Source organism: Myotis davidii, unplaced genomic scaffold (assembly GCF_000327345.1).
Source record: "Myotis davidii unplaced genomic scaffold, ASM32734v1 scaffold227, whole genome shotgun sequence".
Taxonomy (NCBI): Eukaryota; Metazoa; Chordata; class Mammalia; order Chiroptera; family Vespertilionidae; genus Myotis; species Myotis davidii.
Genome location: NW_006298519.1, coordinates 1,010,476 through 1,032,270, shown reverse-complemented (window position 1 = coordinate 1,032,270; position 21,795 = coordinate 1,010,476). Strand labels below are relative to the sequence as shown.

General features: G+C 47.8%; 1 protein-coding gene across 1 annotated transcript in view; it reads left to right on the top strand.

Annotated features, from left to right (window-relative positions):
- KCNJ6 (potassium voltage-gated channel subfamily J member 6) overlaps positions 1–21,795 on the top strand; it is a 163,194-nt gene that overhangs the window by 122,796 nt on the left and 18,603 nt on the right. Inside the window, exon 3 of the mRNA XM_006774137.1 lies at positions 5,140–6,060. Within this exon, the coding sequence (XP_006774200.1) occupies positions 5,140–6,060 (921 nt within the window). The remainder of the gene's footprint in view (positions 1–5,139; positions 6,061–21,795) is intronic.

Below are 21,795 nucleotides of genomic sequence, written 5' to 3'. Positions count from 1 at the left end.
GGCCAACAGGCAGCAGAAAATTAAAAGAGTAAATAAGCTCTCAGGCTGAAAGGTGGAAAGTGCTACAAAGAATTGCCCAGCAGTACCAGAAGGGGCACCTGAGAACCGGGCAGCTGTGTTTACTGTTTCCAAAGGGGCGTAAACAGAGGCCTCATTAAGAAGGCGGTCGCCGAAACCGGTTTGGCTCAGTGGATGGAGCGTCGGCCTGCGGACTGAAAGGTCCCAGGTTCGATTCCGGTCAAGGGCATGTACCTTGGTTGCGGGCACATCCCCAGTGGGAGATGTGCAGGAGGCAGCTGGTCGATGTTTCTCTCTCATCGGTGTTTCTAACTCTCTATCTCTCTCCCTTCCTCTCTGTAAAAAATCAATAAAATATATTTAAAAAAAAAAAAAAAAAGAAGGCGGTCTTTGCACAAACAGGTGAAGGCCCCAGAGCACTGGAAAATCATTTTTCATGACCGCATAGTATGCCATTGATGATATGTGCAGAAATGTGTTTAACCAGTGCTCTGCTGATAGGACTTCACTCGTTTCTAATATTTCACTGCTCTATGAGAGGCTGCAATATAGCCCTGTGGAAACTGGTGAACGTTTGTGGAATTATTCCCTTGGGAGGAATGCCTAGCCCCTAATCCAAGACCTCTAACCATTTCTAAATCAGAAGACTTCCTGTCACCTGCCCTCCAGAAAGACTGCCAGTCAACACCTACAATAACACATCTGAGTTCCCAATCCCACTGCCTTCCCAACACACATCCCCATCTGTCATTTATTTTTAATTTGCTAACTTTGGGGGGAGAGTGCTATGATATTTGCGCTGCTTTTACTTGGCCGTAGTTGGACAGTCTTTCCCTTTGCTTGACACCTTCGTGTGTTTTTTCTCCTCTAAGCCCCTTCTCCGTTTCCTGTGACCATGTTTTCTACGGGACGTTTGCTGCTTTTGTAAATTGGGAATGTGTATGTTATGTGTTGCCAATATGTTTGCTGGTTTGTCTTCCCACTTTCCTTACAAACATTTAAAATTTTTATATTGACAAAAATAACAGTGCTTTAAAATACTTTCTGGATTTCTATCATGGTTAGAACAGCTTTCCCAACTTTTAGAATTATAAAAATACATCTCCACTCCCTCGGTAGTTTTATTTTTTTCTTTGCATTTAAATCCTTAATTCACTTGGAATTCATTTTGATATAAGAAATAAGGAAGGGCCCAGCCAGCGTGGCTCAGTGGTTGAGCATCGACTTATGAACCACCAAGCGCCTCGCGGCCGCCCCTCAGGACCTCTCGCATATCCTCTTGTGCGCTGTACACACTTCACTGTTAGCAGTTCCTCTGCGTTATCCCGGTCAACCTACGTGCACGATGCTGAAGCATGTGCAGCCGGGCGGGGGGTGAGGCTGCGGGGGTCGGGGTCTACATGGACAGCCAGTGGGCCCTGGGGCCGTGGGGGGCTGCGGCCGAGGTGGTGAGAGGTCGTTCGCACCCAGGTCTGCGCATGCATGCAGGGAGGATGTCTGCTCTCCAAGCCACAGCTGCAGCTGGCTGTGCCAAGCAGCTCCAAACGCTCCTGCAAATGCAATTCAGATCACCCCTTCCATTCACACCTCGGGTTCCGGGGAAGAAAGAAAGGTTGAGAGCCATCATGGCTCTCTCCCAGACGCCTCTGCACCCCGGAGCTGAGGCAGTTTCTCTCCCCTGCCCAGGGCCCCTGCCATTGCCCTGGACACAGCCGCCAGCTGGGCCCCCACTCCACACCCCACACCCCTCACTGGCCTGGCCCCCTGCCCCTTGGACTCTGGCTTCAGTCTCTCCTAGTCCCCAGGTATTGCGGCCTCATGAGAATTTTGGTTTCTCTGGCCTCTGAGCATGTTTTCCCACCAGCCACTATAGAGGCCGCCCCTCCCCACCGCAAGGCAAGAAAAATTCCCCTCTGCCCGCAGGTCTCTCGGGGGCCTAAGAACTAAACGGAACGTAAGTCAGATTAGCAGGAGGAAAGCAGACGCGTTTTATTGAATTTTCCCATGTGCCTGGGAAGCCTCACAGGAGGCCCAACGATGCGACCGAAGCAGGAAGCCTTGAGGCCTGTAGACAAAGAATAAACTGGGAAGAGCTGGCAAGACAGGGAGGCTGGGGCTCTGGGTGGCGCACGGGGAAGGAGCGACCAGGTCGGCCTGGTGTGTTTAACGCGGTCTGTTGATGCGGACTTCTCGGCCCTGCACTCCCTGTCTCTCCTGCAGCAGGGAGCACTCCTCTGACACGGGACTTAGCTCCTGATTTCAGGAGGACAAGGCGGGTCAGCGTGTGCTTCTTGCACCGGCTGCTTCTTGGGCACCTTTAACTCAAAACAGTCAGCATGCCAGTGGCAGGTTTGGGGTGGCACCTTCTGAACCCCTTCCCCATCTTCCCAGGAACACACCTGGCCCGCACGCCGGCCTCAGCCGCAGGGCACCAGAGGCCACCTTCCCACCGCGCTCCCAGGAGCGTCCGGCTTTCTTTTGTTTGTTTGCTTTTAAAAGGCATTTGAGTCACCAGGACTTACCTGTTCCACCTGCTGCTTCATTGCAGGTGCCAAACACAAACCCTCCATCTCCCCTCCGGTCCCCTCTCCCCGCTCTTTCCCACGCAGCGCCCTCATCACGGTGCCCTCGGCCCGTGCGCGTCACTGCTGCCGCCCATAAAGTGAAAGATGAGGCTCGATTTCATTCCAGACGCAAACTGCGTAATGGCTCAGACTCAGTCACTTCTTTTCTGGTTTCTAGTCGGACGGCAGCTCTGCCACGAGCACAGGCCCCAGGCCCCTCCACTCCCCATGGAAGGGCACGGGCACAGGGGGGGCACATATACTCTTTAAGGACAGAAGGGGGGTTCGGCCCGTGGCCACCCCTCAATGCGGAGGAGGCCAGGAACTGTGCTCAGTCCCGAGCTAGCAGAGGGGGGGTAGGTTTGGAGGCCCACTGGCAGCTCCCGGGACTGTCCAGAGCACTCACCCCACTCACTGTAACTGTGCACACCGGCCCCCCAGCTCAGAAGGCCCGCCTGGAGCTTGAAGTGACAGCTGAGCCAGGAAGGGGGGAAAGCAGCTTCACCGTGGGTGGCGGGGGCGGGCGTGGACTTCCTCCCTGACATTTAAAGTATGAATCTCGCTGAAGACTTAAAAAGCAGCTAATCTGACAAGCGGTCTTCTCCACGGAAGGGCTCTGGGAGACGAGGGCGCGTGTGGCTTTGCACCATCAGGAGCTTAGCAGCTGGGTCAAAGCAAGGCACTCGCCAGGTCTGCAGCAAAGGCCTCCCTCCTGCCGGGGCGTGAGCCCAGAGCTGGTCCCACTCGGGGCAAAACCAACAGTGAGATTTCAGCTGGGACCACTCGGGGTCACAATCATCGTGCCTTGTTGGGGGTGTCGTCAGTGAGAGGGACGTCACCGGCACATCCATCTAGATTCTCCACTCACCTCCACCCATCCCAGCCTCAGCTGCTGCCCTCTCACTCCTGTCCTGATATCTGTTCCAAGAAGGAGGAAGAGGAGGAGGGGGAGAGGAGGAGGAGAAGAGTGAGAAGAAGGAGGAGGAGGAGTGGGAGGAGGAGGAATAAGAGGAGAAGGAGGGCTAGGATCTAAAAGTCAAAGTTGCCAAACCGAACCATCTGCTCTACAGACCAGATGGGCCTCTTCCGGGGGCTGAAATATAAGAGCAGACCTAGGCCACTGATGTCACGTTGGCACCACCTGAGTCCCACCCCCAGCTGTTTCCTTAACCAGATGAGGTTTTCTCGACAGACTGCCTTTCTCTGTGGTTAACCAAGGGGACAAACCGTAGGCGCCGTGGACAAAACACATGACAGAGTCAACGGACACAGGAGAGCCTGGGGGAAGAAACGGCCCGTAAGCCCCTTAGGGAGCTTGGAAGGTATTGGCTGAGCAAGTAGCTTCGCATGGTGGCTTCTATGTGTGTGGTAACAGCAGCCGTGCCAGACTTCCCCTTGCGCGCAGATTCTAGAAGAGTTTTCCTAACGCATGAGTAACTGCCGGTTCTACCAATGCTTTCATCACAGGGCCTTCAGCAAAACAGAGCCACACGCCAGGACTGCAGATAGTCAATGTGGAGGCAGCAACCAAATCAAATGTGTAAACACTCAAAAAAAGACATTCCCCCACACTGTTTTAACCTTGGTATGAAATCAACCAACAAAAACCAGACCTTTTTTTTAAACTCTGAAATCTGAGTGATAATGTAAAGATCTTGCCCTAAACATAAGGAAAGCAGCAAAGGAATAATTTAGTTGAAAGGAAAATGTATTATGTGTCAGTTCCAGGCAGGTATGTGGTTTTATCCAACTACAACCCCATGAATTGGGCATCTTGATCACCACTTGGTAAATGTGGAAACTGAGGCTCAGTGAATTCGGATAGTGTGTTAGTCTCCCTGGGCTGCCATAACAGGGACCACAAACTGGGAGGCTTAAACAACAGAATTGTATTTTCCCACAATTCTCAGGGCTGGCAATTGAAGATCGAGATACCAGCAGGGTTGGTTTCTGGGGACTCTGGTTGATCTGGGAGTCCTCTGCTCCTGGCTTACAGACGGCCGCCTTCCCACGGCCCTCACATGTCCTTTCCTCCAGGTACACATCCTGGTGTCTCCTCCTCTTCTTATGAAGACACCAGCCCTGCAGAATTAGGGACTCACCGTATGACCTCATTCAACCTTACTCACCTCCCGAAAGGCCCCCTCTCCACATTTGTGGGGCAGGGAGAGGGGGGCAGGGAAGTGATATAAAAAGTAGCACATCTCTCTATCCGCAGTGTGCAGCTCCCTGCCGTGGTGTCTCAGGTGAAGGGGAGACCCCTGGCTGAGAGCTGCCTCTCAGAACTTGCTGGCCTGGAGACGCTTGCACAGCCGGGAGCTGTCTGCTGGGAAGGGGGTTGAAGTCCCTACACAAAGGTAGACGGCAGAGCACAGAGTCCAAGTCAACTCGGGGCCTGTCCAGACGATGCCACCTAAGACTCACTCTGTCTACTTTGTGAATAGCTACACACATGGCGTTTGGTTGACATTCATATCCCACACACGGTGTGGTTTCCATGATCCCCTAAGAGCCAGCATTTCATTCGGTCTTTCTTTTCTTTTCTCCAAACCACCAGCTAACGTCCTGGAGGGCGACTCCATGGACCAGGACGTGGAGAGCCCAGTGGCCATTCACCAGCCAAAGTTGCCTAAGCAGGCCAGGGACGACCTGCCGAGACACATCTGCCGAGACCGGACCAAAAGGAAAATCCAGAGGTACGTGCGGAAGGACGGGAAGTGCAACGTGCACCATGGCAATGTGAGGGAGACCTACCGCTACCTGACCGACATCTTCACCACCTTAGTCGACCTCAAGTGGAGGTTCAACCTGCTGATCTTCGTCATGGTTTACACAGTCACATGGCTCTTTTTTGGGATGATCTGGTGGCTAATAGCGTATATCCGAGGAGATATGGACCACATAGAGGACCCGTCGTGGACTCCCTGCGTCACCAACCTCAACGGGTTCGTCTCTGCTTTTTTATTCTCAATAGAGACAGAAACCACCATCGGTTATGGCTACCGGGTCATCACGGACAAGTGCCCGGAGGGAATTATTCTCCTCTTAGTCCAGTCGGTGTTGGGGTCCATTGTCAACGCATTCATGGTGGGATGCATGTTTGTCAAAATATCGCAACCCAAGAAGAGGGCAGAGACCCTGGTTTTTTCCACCCACGCGGTCATCTCCATGCGGGATGGGAAGCTGTGCCTGATGTTTCGCGTCGGGGACCTCAGGAATTCCCACATCGTGGAGGCCTCCATCCGAGCCAAGCTGATCAAATCCAAACAGACCTCAGAGGGGGAGTTCATCCCCTTGAACCAGACGGACATCAACGTCGGGTATTACACCGGGGACGACCGGCTGTTCCTGGTGTCGCCTCTCATCATCAGTCACGAAATCAACCAACAGAGTCCTTTCTGGGAAATCTCCAAAGCCCAGCTGCCCAAAGAGGAGCTGGAGATCGTGGTCATCCTGGAAGGGATGGTGGAAGCCACAGGTAAGGCCTGCTCCGTCCTGGGGCGTCTGTGGGGCCCAGGCTCCTTTCAACCGGGTCTCACATTCTTATTTATGGGGAAGCTGCACCGCACTCACTGTTGACACCGCCCTTCACTTCATGACGTGGTATGCCCATGTTGCTTATCCCCTCAAATCTATCCACCGAGAAGGCTAGCCGTCGCTTTTTTAAAGGCCTTTAGAAACAAATTGATAAACAAGTGTTTTAAAAACACTGCTATATGTTAAATTTCCAAGTATTTACGTAAGTTAAAATTTCTCGCTAAAGCATCTTTTAAATGGCGCTGAAACATGGTCAATTTAAATACTTGGGGTTATTTATTGCCTCGCCAGGGAAGGCTTTCAGAGGAAGCCTGACAAATCGCTTTAATAAAAATGCAATTTCCCCTCTTCTTTGGGAGCTATTTGCAAGGCCCATAGCATTGTTTTATGTCGAGTGAGTGCTTGGCGTCTATCTCCATAGTCTACCTGCTGAGCCCCCGGCAGACACAATCCTGCAGCCCCAGTGAATAGCTCCAGCAGGAAAGCAAAAAGCCGAAGATCCATTCGTCGCAACCCCATTGACCTCTCATTGGTGTGCTTTAGGGAAGATCATCTGCTCCCAGAATAGAGAGCTGGTCTGCTTCTATTGAAGTCTTCACTCATATCTGAACTTTACACGTGTTACTCATCCCACCAGCAAAACAGGTTCTGCCCGTGTTTATCTGTAACTGTCCACAAAACAGAGCCATAAACTCTGACCTAAGCTAGCAATGGTGTCCTCCAGAAATCATATAAACTAGAACCCCAGCTCATCAATTTCTTTCCTGTTCTTCTGAGCATCGATAGTAGCCTTGGGATCCTGTTTAGTTATGCAATCTGCCCTTCTGTGCTTGGGAGTCTTCAACTGGAGGCTCGGGGTTGGTTTATCTCGTCTGAAAATACATGGCCCACAGGCAGGCCCCAGATTCCTCATCAACCCCTAAGCTGACCTCCGTCATCCCTTCAAAAGAAAGTCCTTGGTCCCGTGTCTCCGCCTGCCTGTGCCCAGCAGGCAAGGTCATCCCTCTAGCCAGTTTCTCTCCTGGTGGAAACTTTGCCATCAGTCTGTAAATGCAACCAGCAATGAAAATGTGAGTGGCAGGCTTTGCATGGAACTCGGTGGTTTGAGTGGGCTCCTTTCCATAGAACTAAAGGAACATGGACCTAATCCGAAAACAGCTGTAAATTATTGTGGAATACTAAAAGATTGCTACAGATGTGAACGGGGCTATCTGTTACTTTAGCCTGACTTCGGATGTATTCCTGAAGCCATGGTTGTGTGTTTGGGGGAGTGGAGAGGCAGGAGAGAGGGAGGGAGCAATTTAAACCGGGAGCCCTGTCATTTCCCACAGACCAGAAACTTCTCCCACGGGGCTGACCACAGGGACTCTGGATCCCCCTAGTGGTGGCCCCTGCGACACAGCCTCTGGCAGCATAAACCAACCACTCATGATGCAATTTGAATATTAGATTTCTCACTATCAACTCTCCCAATAGGACCTGAGGGAGAGCAGTGGACAAGCCTTGTTATCGTTGCATCTCTGAGCTCAAGAAGCAAAAGCCACTGGAAATATGTACTTTCTGGTTAGTGGTGTTCATCTGAGCTTCATACTGTAGGAGCTGAGCTTCATGCTCGCTCCACCCAAAACTCAATCTCAAAAAAATACATGAAGCCAGAATAAGCCAATTATCCTGTGATGTCCCTGAGCTGGCATTCTCCCTGGGCAGGCCCTGTCTTTCTGAGGACCGTTTGTAATGCCTGAACCTTTCTAAAGAGAGGGGCGTCGTCTTCTTGATAATTCACAGTGATGCTTGCCACGGCCTTTCTACTGCTTTCTTGGAGGAAAGGGGGAAGGTGCCAGCAAAAAAGAAAAGATTCAAAACACCTGCCTTTGTTCTTGGAAAAAGGAAACCCCTATTAATTTTCTATTTAAACAAAAAAAAAGTTTTCTAACTTCTGGAAAGTGAAGGGAAGAATGTTCTAGAAAGTCCTGGGCTTGTCTGGAAGCTGGACATGTCTTGTTCCTTTCCTGGGGGGATTCATACAATTCAGTGCTTATAGCACATCTGATCTCTTAAGCTTCAGGGGAATGCTTTTCTTTGTGAATGAAAAACACAGTTGGTATTTGTGGGCATTAAACAGATCCTTAGGGGGAAGAAATGCTTCAATGAGTCAAAGTCACAGGAAAAAATTAATGTGGATCAAATGCACACTGAGAAAAACAAATTCACAAGGGCCTAATTATTCACTGGAGGGCTGGATGGGACACCTTGACTACAGTGAGCTGGCACAAAACAGCTTCCGCTCTACTCATTTCTCCTTTCAAAAATGTCTTAATTGACCTTAAACTACTATCCGTGATCTCAGGTAGCGGGCCTATTTCAAGCACAAGCCCCACATTGCAACCCTGATGCAGTGCCCTCTCCCTGTCACCCACGTGTGGGCATACATGGATCAGAACATGGTATTTCTGGAGAGCTGAGCTGCCCTGGGGAAGGCTGGCCACCCGGTCCTTCAGTCAGCTGGGTCCCAGGCTCAGCACAGAACATCTGGCAGATGATTCCAACGCCAGCGGCACTGCAGCAAGCCTTTGCCCAGCACTCAGAGTCAGGCTCATTTTTAGAAAATGAAAGTAAGAACCTTGAGGGTAGGGTGTGCGTCTTGCCCAACCCCGGTGCCCTGCAGGACATGACCCCAGGCCTTCACTTGATGAGTTCTCTGGCCTCATAAAAGGCAGACTCGCATCCACAAAAGACAGACTCACATCCTCAGGGGATGGCTTCAGTCTGATTCTGCCCAGACTCGGAGAAATGTGTACAGTGACCTCTAAGAACCTTCCAGTCATGTGATTCTATTTTTGAAAATGAATCAAACCCTGCAAAATTCTGACACCCACCACCCAGACATCTGGGAACTGGCCGTGTCTCATCCCACAAATATATTTTTTAAGGGAGCCCTTTATGTTCCTGACACATGGGTGATTTTGAGATAGTGATGTTTACAGAAGGGTTCATAGCTACATAAACAAACACGCTCAGCAGCTGTGGCGAATGTGCATTTAAATAGTAAAGCATTCACATGGACGGTTATTTATGGTGGGTAAATTGGGCTAGAGGCTAGATGACAGCCACACAGAGCTGGGCCCGTTGCCAGCCAGCTCCTCACCATAGCCTTTCTGATTGATGAACTTCCATATTTACCCCCAGTGATTATGCAACTATGACAAGCAGCCCTTTCCAACACCTCCGCCAATGTGCTCCATAGATAAACCCCATCAAGCTGGGTTTTTTACACTTTTTATTATGTAAACTATAAAATGTATACAAGAATTGGCCAAATAGTATAACCCACTCCCGTGTACCCATGATTTAATTACTATAATTGTCAATTTATGCCCAAAACTTGTCCCATCTATATCACCACTCACTAACTGCTCCCAGCATCATATTTTATCTGCAAAATTTTCAGTATGTATCTTAAAAGATAAAGACCCTTTTAAAAACATAACTATAACACCATTAGGACCCCAAAATAATTAATGATCATCTCTTCAGTTCTAATATCTAAGTGTTCCAATTTCCAATTATCTCATAAATGTCTTTTTAAAAAAATTTTTAATCTGCTTGTTTGACTCGGGATGCAAATGAAGTTAACACACTGGCTGGTTGCGATCTCTTTTTAGCCTCTTAATCTGTGACTTCCCCTTCCATCCCTATTTTCTTATTCCTTGAATTTTTTTCTCAAAGAAGAAAACTTCTGAAAGATTTAAGTACGGCATGAAAAATTGGGGGAAGTGGAAGTGGGTGGGGCAAACCGGAAGTATGTGGTGGCAAAGTGGAAGTGGGTGATAGTGAACCAGAAGTTGGTGGTAGTGAACCGGAAGTTGGTGGTGGCAAATGGGAAGTGGGTGTCAGCAAGCAGTTCTTCACCACTGGGAAGCTCAGTTCCATCGCTAGAATAATATTATCCACATGAAAAAAGTCAGCTCGCAGATCATAGCATTTTTAATTGGGAGGAGTCCTTAGTGGATTCTTAGCTGAGGAAATGGAGGCCTGACTAAGGCCCATTGGCCACTGGCAGAGCCGGAAGTGGACACACAAGGCCCCTGATGGTGGTTCAGCCCCGGGTTTAGTGCCTTTTGTAATGCAAGAGCTGCTGGTCCATGTAGACTCGGTAGAGAGACGCTCCCAAAAGAGACAGCTGGTGTTTCGTGGGCAGGCGGGCTTTCTTCTCTTCGCCTCCACCGTTAGCTCCTCTTTTGCTGTAAGGTTTCTCTCTTGGTCTCCCATGTTACCGACTCATTTTAAAATTCTGTATGCGTTCCCATGAGTTTTTAAGAGCCGTCTATTAAAAAGAGATAACGCCGCCAAGGAAGTTCTGAAATTGAAATTAGGTAAGCGATGTCTACAGAGATACGCCTGGGAGAACAGGCTGCTCTGTCCGCTCTGACTTCCAAGCGCCAGCTTCCCTTTCTGCCATCAGGAAGCCACTCGGCTGTCACGGGGAAAAGCTGAGCCCAGGAGCTGGACAGTGGCTGCTGGGATAAGGCGGCTGGGGCTTGGCGTCTCAGGACCTTAAGCTCTTCCTAATAGCGATGCTTCATAGCCATTGCCTTCCACAGCCCTTACTGCCTCCTTTTGATAAGTTACTGCTAATCCCTCAAGTGGCAAGCCATTTTCTCCAGATTTACTGCTTTCCTCTTAAGAGTTTATAACCCCAGCTACCTGCCTACCTTGGGAAAACAGTTGGTTGATGAGACTTGAATGGTAAGCACTTGGGTAAAAATCACCTCTATGAGGAGTAATGTTTTTAAAAACTCAAAGACGTAAATGCATTTTTCCTAAGTAGAAATCTACTGTCAACATCAAGAAATCCAACAGTCCCGTCTTTGGGCATTAGGTTTAAGTGACCTTTTGGGGGCCTCCTTTCAAATGTCCACCGCAGTGTAATACACCAGGAGTGTCATTAGCTGTATGAAAAGTGATAACACCTGCTCCCCAGATATGCTGAACTTTTTGTGATCCTCCCCAGTTTGGGGACACTGTGTTCTGGTTCATCAGATGTCCTAACAATCTGAGGTCAGATGCTGTAGGGCACACATGGAGTTTTAAAGTTTTCCATCATCCCTCCAAAAGGAAGAACACTGCAACTCTGCTAAACATTATGACTCTGTGAGACATTTCCTATCATTTAAAAGGCATTGAATGGCCCATAAGAGGTAGTGCATCAAGGTTACCCAATATTATTGTGGTTGAAAAGGCCAAAATACTGGATAATCATAAAAGTTGTTCATTATTTAAACACCAGTTCCAGAAAATTCATTGTTCTTCGTTCTCCCAATGGGCCATGAGGTGCTGCTAACATGGAAGCTCAGTAGAAATCAGTGATGATCACATGATATAAACAATTTAGAATTCAAACCCAAGGGAGCTGGGGGGGTGGGGGGCAGGAATGAACTAGCACGTAAACGTTAGCTCTGAATCAAACTCTAAAGTCAACACTCATGTTAGAAAGAAATGCACATTCAAATTAAGAGAGGAGAGTCAAATAGTGGGAAGTCTCTAATTAGTGTCTCCTTAAATAAATAGAGTTTTATTATTCCCTAGGGCATTCAGTAATATGAGTATCGACAGCATGTGCCAGTGAAGCAGTTTTACCCAGAAATTTCTAATGACCAGAAGAGAATTATTGGAGGAAAACACATAAATTACACACACACACACACACACACACACACACACACACACCTAAACAGCCAGGGGTACTTCTTCCCCAGTTAAGTATGCCCTTGTTCCTCATCCTACACCAACCTACATACAAATTTTGTTTGTTCTATTATTATTTAGTACACCTCTTTGTTTAAAGTAACCTCAGCTATAGCTCAGTCTAATCTGTACTTCTTTGTATTATTTAGTGTGTTGGGTTTGAACCATCTTGGGTTCAAATCATGGTTGCTACACTCACTGGCTTATTCAACCTCTCTTGTGCCCCAGTTTTGCCACTCTAAAATGGGAACAAACGTGGTACCTACCTCACCGGTGACCTTTCAGCATCCCAAATTCTATCAGATCATTTCTTCCCACACACACTGCACAGGCAGGAGAGGGCAAAGCTTGAGGAGGACGGGAAGCCAGGCAGTCAGAAGGGCCAATCCCAAGGAGTGGCCCCACTGTTTGCAGGAACCTTGCAGCTAGTGCCTCCACAGAATGGCCAGCGCCTCCCCTCTGAAGGCCCTCTGAATGGTCAAGTGGCAAGTGTTAACCTGTGGTGATAGCCAGCACAAGAATGCACACTCACCACGTGAAGAGTAGATGCCAGCCTGGCCTCTGCCCCAGTTACCTGATATGAATTACAAATCAGTGGATCTGAATTAATGAGAATCACTGGGCTCAGAAGAGACTCCGCATTCCTATAAATAGTAACTTTTCATCGTTATCATTTCTGCCTAACGTGGACATGAATATAGATATTCTCAGGTCTTCTAAGGCAACTGCTCAGTGAGAACAGGACCAATAGTCTGCATCTGAAAACAACATTTCTATGATCCCAATTCCCCTCCCAGATTTTTCATAAAGTACTCTGAGATATCAGTTGAAACCTCAATTTAGAAAATGTATTTTTGTGCTGCTAGCTCAACTCAACTAAGTAATATTTACTTCCATAAGAAGCCCTTATAGATACTCCCCTTAAAAGTATACACGTACTTCAGCAAAGCAGACTGTACTAGTAGAAGTTAATTTCTACATGGCCAATGTCACTGTTCTCTATTTACGAAGGATGATAAATATACTGTAGCAATCTGCTTCCACTGAGTCATGCTGCAGTAACAAACAACTCCAAGGGCTTAAAACACAAAGGGTTATCTCTCGTTCACAGCACATGTCAGCTGGTGCTCTGTTCACGTCCTGCTTACTTCCAGGTTGCAGACCGAAAAAAACATGCCGTTCTCATGGCAAGAAGGGAAATGGCAAAACACCTCACTTCTACTCACCATCTATTAGTCACAGCAAGTCATATGGCAGTGCCTGATGTCCATGGAATGGGCAAATAACATTCTTTCACAGGGACTTGAAATCAATAATTGAGAAAAATAATATAATCACAGATACCCACGTGCTTTCGAAAACCAATAGACTGAGTTGAAAGCGTTGTGCAAGTTAGGGTTTAAAACATGGGGTGTCTATTAGTGTTGTCCACCAGATATGCCCGGCTTTCATCCTTCCAGACACACATCAGAGTCACTTTTTCCTGTTCCTTTTGACCATGGTCTTGTAACTCACATTTGCCCCAACATTATAAGCATAGCCATGATTATCACTCTCATGGAAACGTTACAAGATAACATATAACATGCCCCCCCAGCCCCCACGTTTATGGCTCTCACAAAAACACAGGTCTCTGTTATCCCGGACCCTTGGCTGGCTTTGAAGAGTAGATCTCCCACCAAGTCACCTGGGTCAGGTAACATGACTGAGAACTAACCTTGTGTTAGGTTAAGCCACTGAAGTGTGGATTGTTTGTTATCACAGTAAAATCTAGCATAAGTTGCCTGATACAAAATGTCACGCTAACATTTTGACTAGTTGCACACTGCTATTAGCTCCCGAATGGCTGTGAGATGAATTTGTGGCTAGCTATTTTGCAGAATTCCTCCCTCCTTTAAATTCCATCTTCACTCACTGAGACTTTGAGGTCAGACGATCTGAATTCAATTTTTGTCTCCAACTTTGATCATCCGTGTGATTGGACATATCATATTCCTATCACCAAACCTCTTCTTCCATTCTGGAAAATGGGAATGACACATACAGAGAACGAACTGATAGTTGCCAGATGGGAAGGAGGCTGGGGGTCTGGGATAAAATGGTGAAGGGATTAAGAAGTACATATTGGTAGTTACAAAACAGACACAGGGAATGTAAAGTACAGCAAAGGGAATGCAGTCAATATTATTGTAGTAACTATGTATGGTGCCAGGTGGGTACTAGACTTATCCAGGGGAACACTCAGTAAGCTATAGAAATGTCTAATCACTATGTTTTAACCCTGAAACTAATATAATATTGAATGTCAACTGTAATTTAAAAAATTAAATTTAAAAAATAGAAATGATACAAGAGAATTCCATGAGATAATACATGCAAATCATACATCCTCAGACCCGGAACAGAGTGAGTGTTCAGTAACTTTAGAGAGTGAGTCAAAGATCCTGTAAGCCATACTATTCTCACCCACCACTCATTAGGTGCCTACTGGATACCTGATACTTTTTTAAGTGCTTTATATAGATTATTTTCAATACTCAAAATCTTGAAAGGTAGGCATCATCCACATTTAACAAGTAAAGAGGTTGACTCTCAGTGGGGAGTTGGGGAGAGAGTACCTTGCCCAAGCTCCCCCAGCTGGTGAGGTGGTACAGCCAGGATTCCATCTGAGGGCTGCCCACCTTCCCAATCCACCCGCCCAGAGGACAGTACACAAAGGCACACTTACAGTAGTAGTTGTTGATTAAAGTTTATTAATGCACTGATGATTAGGACTCCATCATCTACTCTCTTTCTATTCCCGGCCTTGGCTTCCCCATCAGGCTCACCTCACCAGACCGCAGGAAGCAGGCGGGGGCAACCCGCTCTTGCATCACAGTTGGTGTTGAATCTCTTGAAAGGGCGCCTACTGGCTCATGCTCTGAGACTCTGCCCAAGTCACTGATAAGGTGACGGTGCCAGTTGATGCTCTGGGCCATCCCAAACAGCGTGGTGTCATGCCAAGACTAACCCCAAGTACAACCAAGCAGCCAGCTCACCGGTCCATAGAGGAGAGAAAGATAAAGTTCAGCATTTGGGGGAAGAATCCATTTTGGCTCTGCTAGGAAGCACTATAATACAAACATTCAGGCTTTGAGCAGCCCCATCTGCAATATGTTCAACAAGGCATTCTGGGGGCTTTTGGTGACCATCATCATTTTTCTCTAGTCACTGAGACCATCCTTAGAAGACTTTACTTAAACATTTGCTAAGTAAATATATTTTCTTTTCAATTTTCTCAAGCATATTTTGTACAGGGTGAATATTACTAGAAACCTGTGCAAGTTAATGGGTCAGGGAGGGACTGGTGGATAATGACATAAGACAGTGGTTCTCAACCTTCTGGCCCTTTAAATACAGTTCCTCATGTTGTGACCCAACCATAAAATTATTTTCGTTGCTACTTCATAACTGTAATGTTGCTACTGTTATAAATCATAATGTAAATGTCTGATATGCAGGATGGTCTTAGGCGACCCCTGTGAAAGGGTCGTTCCACCGCCAAAGGGGTCGCGACCCACAGGTTGAGAACCACTGACATAAGAGACGAACACACAGTAGGGAGGACCAAGGAGACAAGACCAAAGGTTGAACCTAAAATGGATTAATGCTATGTTCTCAATGGACCAAACTGAATTCTGTTTTTACAACTCAGAGGGCTAATGCAGGAATAACGTATCGTCATGTATTTGCTTTAGATGCTTGGTTATATATATCGTCTGTCTCTCCAAACAATGTTGGAAAGGTGTACAACCTGAGGGGAACAAAAATGATGCTGGTCCATGATTCTTGCAGAAACTCTTAAGAATCCACAAGGTCCATCTTGAGACAAGAAAGATTCCAAACTCTGGGTCTTTCCAGCACGATTCCTCTGTGTTCACCCAGAGGGGCCTGCAGACCCCTTGTCACAGCCCCCAGGGCGAAGGGAAGAAAGAGAGTCCGTTCATTAAACCAACACAGATGGGTCCTGACTACGTGAGGAGGCAGGCAGCTTGACAGGCCATCAACAAACCAGGCCAAGAGCAAGGAAGGGCAGGGACGTGTCCAATGCAATGTCACAGCCTCTGCCAAAGGCATCTGAGTCACTCCCTGTGCTTGGGGCCTCACCTGGGGCTGGAAACGCATGTCCCTGACACTGAAGAGGCTAGTGGTGGGCACTCTGCGTTCCCAGGCCGGCAAAGCGGGGTCCTCCATTGTCACACTGAAGGGTGGAATGACACAGTCACACTTCTTGCCTAGAGTTCAGCCTGATACCTGCCCAACCCTGGGAAGGGGCATCTCATGAACAATGAGCATCCATAACCTGGGAAGGAAGGTGGCGGCCCGGTGGGCAGGAGACAGAGAAGGTGTTAGACAAAAATGTGCAGCTGTCTTCAGTTCTTCTCACACGGCCTGTCCTAGGGTCTCTTCTTGTGATGAAACGAAATCCATAGGTGAATCCAAGAAGCATGCATTTAAATTTAAATACTTCGTCTGGGGTTTTTTTCGATCCACCAAAATCATGATTTCCACTTTCTCATCTCTCTTCACTCTTCCAAAACCACTTCCTCTTAGATAACAGCCCGGCTTCACTCTTAGTTGAGAAAACAGAGAAAATCAGACTGGAACATTGGCACCCTCACAGGCCTTTACCCGCCGCCTGGGCCCTTAAGCACAGTGGGTCTTCCCTCCTGTTGCTGCACAGCCCGTGCCACCCAAGGCCACTCGGGATCCTATCCCTTCGCCTGACCCAAAGGCTTTCAGACAGCACTCTCTTCTTCTTTCCTCCATCATCAGTTCCTTTCTCTTTTTTTTAATATATTTTATTGATTTTTACAGAGAGGAAGGGAGAGGGATAGAGAGCTAGAAACATCAATGAGAGAGAAGCATCGATCAGCTGCCTCCTGCACACCCCCCACTGGGAATGTGCCCGCAACCCAGGTACATGCTCTTGACCGGAGCCGAACCTGGGACCCTTCAGTCCGCAGGCCGACGCTCTATCCACTGAGCCAAACCGGCCAGGGCAGTTCCTTTCTTAATAGTTTATTTCCATGAACACAAAAACATTCCCTAAGATCTGTCATCTTGAAGAACAAACAAAAATAGAACTATACTTGTCTTGGGATCATGGAATGTCCCATTTCTCAACTCTCCTTTCCACGCCACTTCTAGAAAGAATTGCCTGTCATCTCCATTGCCACTTTTCTACTTCCCACCCCAAACGGGCTTCTTACTCCCAACTATTGCCCAAGAGCTGGGCTGCTGCCTGCCCTAGTGCTCCTTTGTCAAATGAGGAAAGGGCGTCCCTGCTCAAGGCACTGGACTGACATCTGCTGGGAGCCTGTGTAATAAAGATACCCCCTTAGATGGAGCGAGTTGTGCAGTGTCGGCCTGCACAGCTGTGTGTGGCAGCCCTGGCTACGTCTGTCCACTCCAACTCACGCCTGTCTCCAGGACCCAGACATCCTCTCTGCTCCAGCGTCTTGGCCACAGCACTGGCTCCCCACCAGTGCTTGCCCCTGAACCCCCTGCTCCCACACCAGCTTCCCCACTGCAGGCTCTCGTTTCTCAATTTCCCCTCCTCGCAGTTGTCAACGTAAACTGTGTAACAGACACAGCCCATCCCCTCACGCAAACATTCTCAGTGGCTTCTGAGTAGCTGAAGGACAAAAACCAATCTGCTTCGCATGTGACAGTCACGCCACTGCCCGGGTGTCCTTGTCACGTTCTCCACGTGTGTGTGCGGCTGCAGTTCCTGAGCACACCTGGTGACTTTGCCTCTGGCCTGCACATGGGCTATGATGTTGTCTCCACCAGGAATATCCTCCCCCATCCCCCCTCCCCATAACTCCTACTCGCCCACGGGGTCTCCTGGCAAATGCTGCCCCTGTGGAACCTTCCTGGATGCCTGGCAAAGTCAGGGGTCCTCCCTCTCTGCTTCCCCTGCATTTCTACAAATCTCCATGGTGTCTCGCTGCATTGTGGGTGATTGGCCACATGGCTGGATGTCCCCACCAGACTCTCCAGTTTTGAGGATAAAGATTATGCCTTTGTTTTATTATTATTATTATTATTATTATTCCCAACAACTAGCACAATCTGGCACTTGGTAGGTGCTCAACAAAAAGGATAAATACATAAATGACTACTTAAAATGCAGGATCTGGCCTTTCTAAGTGTGTCGCAGACTCCGAAGCGTTCATGGTACCTCAACTCCACCAAGAGCCCAGGGCTACATCTGCCTTCCCTGGGAGGCTGTTCCACCATTAAATTTAAAAATTAAAGACACATTTTATTGAAAAAGCCTGTTTATGCTTGGGGATGCTTTCCCATCCAATATTCACCATGTTTCTTATAAACCATCCCATAGAAGTACAGATGGTGCAAAGCAGGGATCCTAAAGGAAAACTTGTCCCAGAACTTGGTCTCTAATCACACAAGAGGCTGTACCAGGAGAAGGGTCCCTGTGCCTTTTTTTAAGGCGGGTCTGGTCCCCTGCATGCCCTTGGGGCCAGGAGACTGGACTCCGGAGCGAGTGTTCCCCGTGGCTTCCATTCCGCCTCATTCCGTGCATGGGTGATGGTGTCGGTTCCACTCACAAACCCCCTCCCTCTGCCACGGCTCGCAGAAGCTCAGAGTTGAAGGGTGATCCCTTGACCCAAGTTTCTACCCCATAGAGAAGGGCTCTCACTGTACCTCACCCACTGCTGTAACAAAGGATGAGGGCAAACAGCCTGCTCCAGGCCTTTCTGCAGGTAAAACAACAGGCAAGGCGTCTTAGACTGAAGTGTATTCCATCTGCAGGCAAGGATTTTCCAGAACCTTCCATGTGCCTGGCATTGGGCAAAGTCAGAAAAACAGTCCTGCCCTTAAGGAACTCACATGTTAGAGCAGGGGGTTGGCAAAATGTTTTCTGTAAGGGACCAGGTAATAAATATTTCAGACTTGGTGACGTCCCTGTCACAACTATTCAACTCTGCCAGCATCGCGCTCCAGCGGCCAGAGGCAAACGTTTAAAAATGAGCGTGCTGTGTCCCAGTAAAATTTTACTTCTGGACACATATCACTTTCACGTGTCATAAAACATTATTCTTCTTTGGCGTGTTTTCCCCCAGCCATTTTAAAATGTCAAAAGCGCTTTAGCTCTCCCCAGCGCTAGTGGATGGGACTGACATGAAACAAATTACTACCCAATGCAAAGTGGACAGAAAGGGAACGTGTTCAATGGGAAGGTGGGCCAGCGGTATGCGAGCTCTCCTCTCTACTGCAGGCCAGATGCCCCCTCCCCCCCCCCCCCCCCCCCACAGGCAGCCTATCCACCCAGAGCTGAAATCATTTGCATACACTTTGCATTTGCATGCACTTTGCATTTGCAATTTCCCAGTGAGAATATAATAGGGAGCAGAGGTTTCCTGACCTTTGAGAAGAGCTAAAATTGAACTTCTGTTCAAAGCAAAGATTCATCAGTAAACAGTACTATTATTAACTTCGTGTTTTAAGGGAAAAGAATACAAGGCGGAACATTTTTGTTTCACAAGTGTTGGCACCGACTCTCCCGTGTCCTCTGCTTGCTCTGTTGTTCTTGGGGTGAAAAGCACTCCCACTACTTAAAGGGTCCCAGCCCTTCTCCCGGCAATATTTATTCTTCAGTCAATCCATTTGGAGATTGAGGATCCTAATCCCTGTTCCAACCCAAAATAGCCTTTCTTTGTCCTAGGGCAACACCCACACCCCTTGTCCTTAGGAGGCGGGGCAGAGCATACAGTAATTAGCATAAATGAGAATGCTCCAGGTTGGCTATAAATCACACAAGCACACAACACAGCCCTGCCTCTCGCTCTGGCAGTTACGGGATTCAGTCTACCCAGAAAGGTGTCCTTACGAATTCCTCAGGCAGCTTGCTGTCCACAGTACCCAAAGGGACACTGCTCGACCCTTCCAGTCACCGCCCCAACCCGATGTGCTCAGGGGGAAGACCTCCCAAAGGCCCACCACGTGCTTTGACTGTACTCCTTCCCACCCCAGGGCCTTGGCTCAGAGGTATTGTAACAAACTCTGCCATCACAGTGGCACATAGCACTTTCCTTAATGAGCATCACTTACCCTAGAGTGGGTTTTCATTGGGAACTTCCCCTCAGCAGGTAAGCAGAGCAGCCAGTCATTAGTGAGCCGGCTTTTCCAAAGCCAGGTACATGCTGGAGAGTGGGAAGCCTTGATATATAAAAAAATTAATGAAAAATTATAAACCTGTAGACATGGAATAGATCATGATGATGACAAACAATCAGTCATTGGGGGGATTCTTTCCCCCTCCCCTCGTGGGAGTCTGAGCTTGTTCTGTAATAAATTTCCACCTTTTCTGTACCAAAAAAAAAATCAGTCATTGGTAATTTTTTCATATACATGGATATTTTAAAGCAATTGATAACATGTTGACTAAACTCAATTTTGATTGCATAATACTATACTGCAAAGGAAAGGGTTTTTATAAGGGCAACCTCAGGTTGATTGCAGTGAATGTCTTTCATCTTTCCAAGGCATCCATCCAAAATTAAGTTCCCTAAGGATACAGTAGCATATGTGTACATATACATGCATATATGGACACTATATGCATACATACATGCAAATAGACACATTTATGTATGTCCTTGACACATATTTAATGATATCTTCACTACAGTTGAATTCTATTAGTTCAATATATATGCAAAGACTTCACACAACCTCTATGGTGCTCTCTTTGATCTGACACTTTAGCCAACACTTCCATCCCTAATGTCACTGTGTCGATTAAATACCTTTTCTAAAACACTAGAAGAGAAAATACTTACTAGGCAACCAAGTGCCTGGTTTTCTAGCCAAGTATCTTCACAGACAGGTCTTCTTCATGAATAATGTCAGGGATCTCATCTGACACCGCATTCCTCTACCGCATTCAGTCTTCCCCACCTTGTTGGCCATTAGAATTCAACATTGCAGAGCAAACCCTGCCAGTGTTAAGGGGAAAATGGAGCCCGACAGTAGTCGAAGCAGTAAAAGCAGATTTTAATCAGGAACTATTGCAATAGCTCAGTACAGAGCTGGGCTCAATTCCAAATACGGCTCAGGCGAGCGGGGACTTATAACCCACTTGTCAGTGGAGGGTGCCAGTGAATGAAAAAATACTAAGAGAAAACATCAGGGTTTGGGGGGATTCTGACTAAACTGACCTAATAGGATCCTTGCAGAAGGTGGGCTGGGGTGACCTGCCATCATCTGGGGGACGGAGGAGGATGAGAAACCCAATCGGGAGTTCATGGTGATCAGATATTGAGGGTAGGGAATTCTGGCTGCACCAACTTAGCAGGACTTTTGATAAAATTGGGTGATGCAAAGGCATGGAAGGTCAAGAACTAGTTGGGAAGAGGGCTCATAGGGGGCTGACTAAAGTTGGGTCGGGGAGCGTGTTTGTCACCAGCAGTGGGTAACGTTACCAGCTCCATTGGCTGAGAAATGACTGTGAGGTTCGCCAGGGAAAGCTCTGGACCTGTGACCACAAGACGCGTTCACACCTTGACCCTGCTGCTCTTGTCCTTGACCAAGATGTCTGGTTTACCTAGACCCCAGATCCTTTACCAGAGGAGAAGGGATAGTACCTGCCCAGCTTGGTTTGGGTGATTATTCAATGAAGGATACAAAAGAACGTAGCATAGGCCTGGCCATTGTGGCTCAATGGTTGAGCGTGAAACTATAAACCAAGAGGTCATAGTTTGATTCCCTGTCAGGGCACATGCCTAGGTTGTGGGCTTGGTCCCCAGTAGGGGGTGTGCAGGAGGCAACCAATCAATAATTTTCTCTCATCACTGATGTTTCTTTCTCTCCATCTCCCTGCCTCTCTAAAAAATATAATTTAAAAAAAATAAAAAATTAC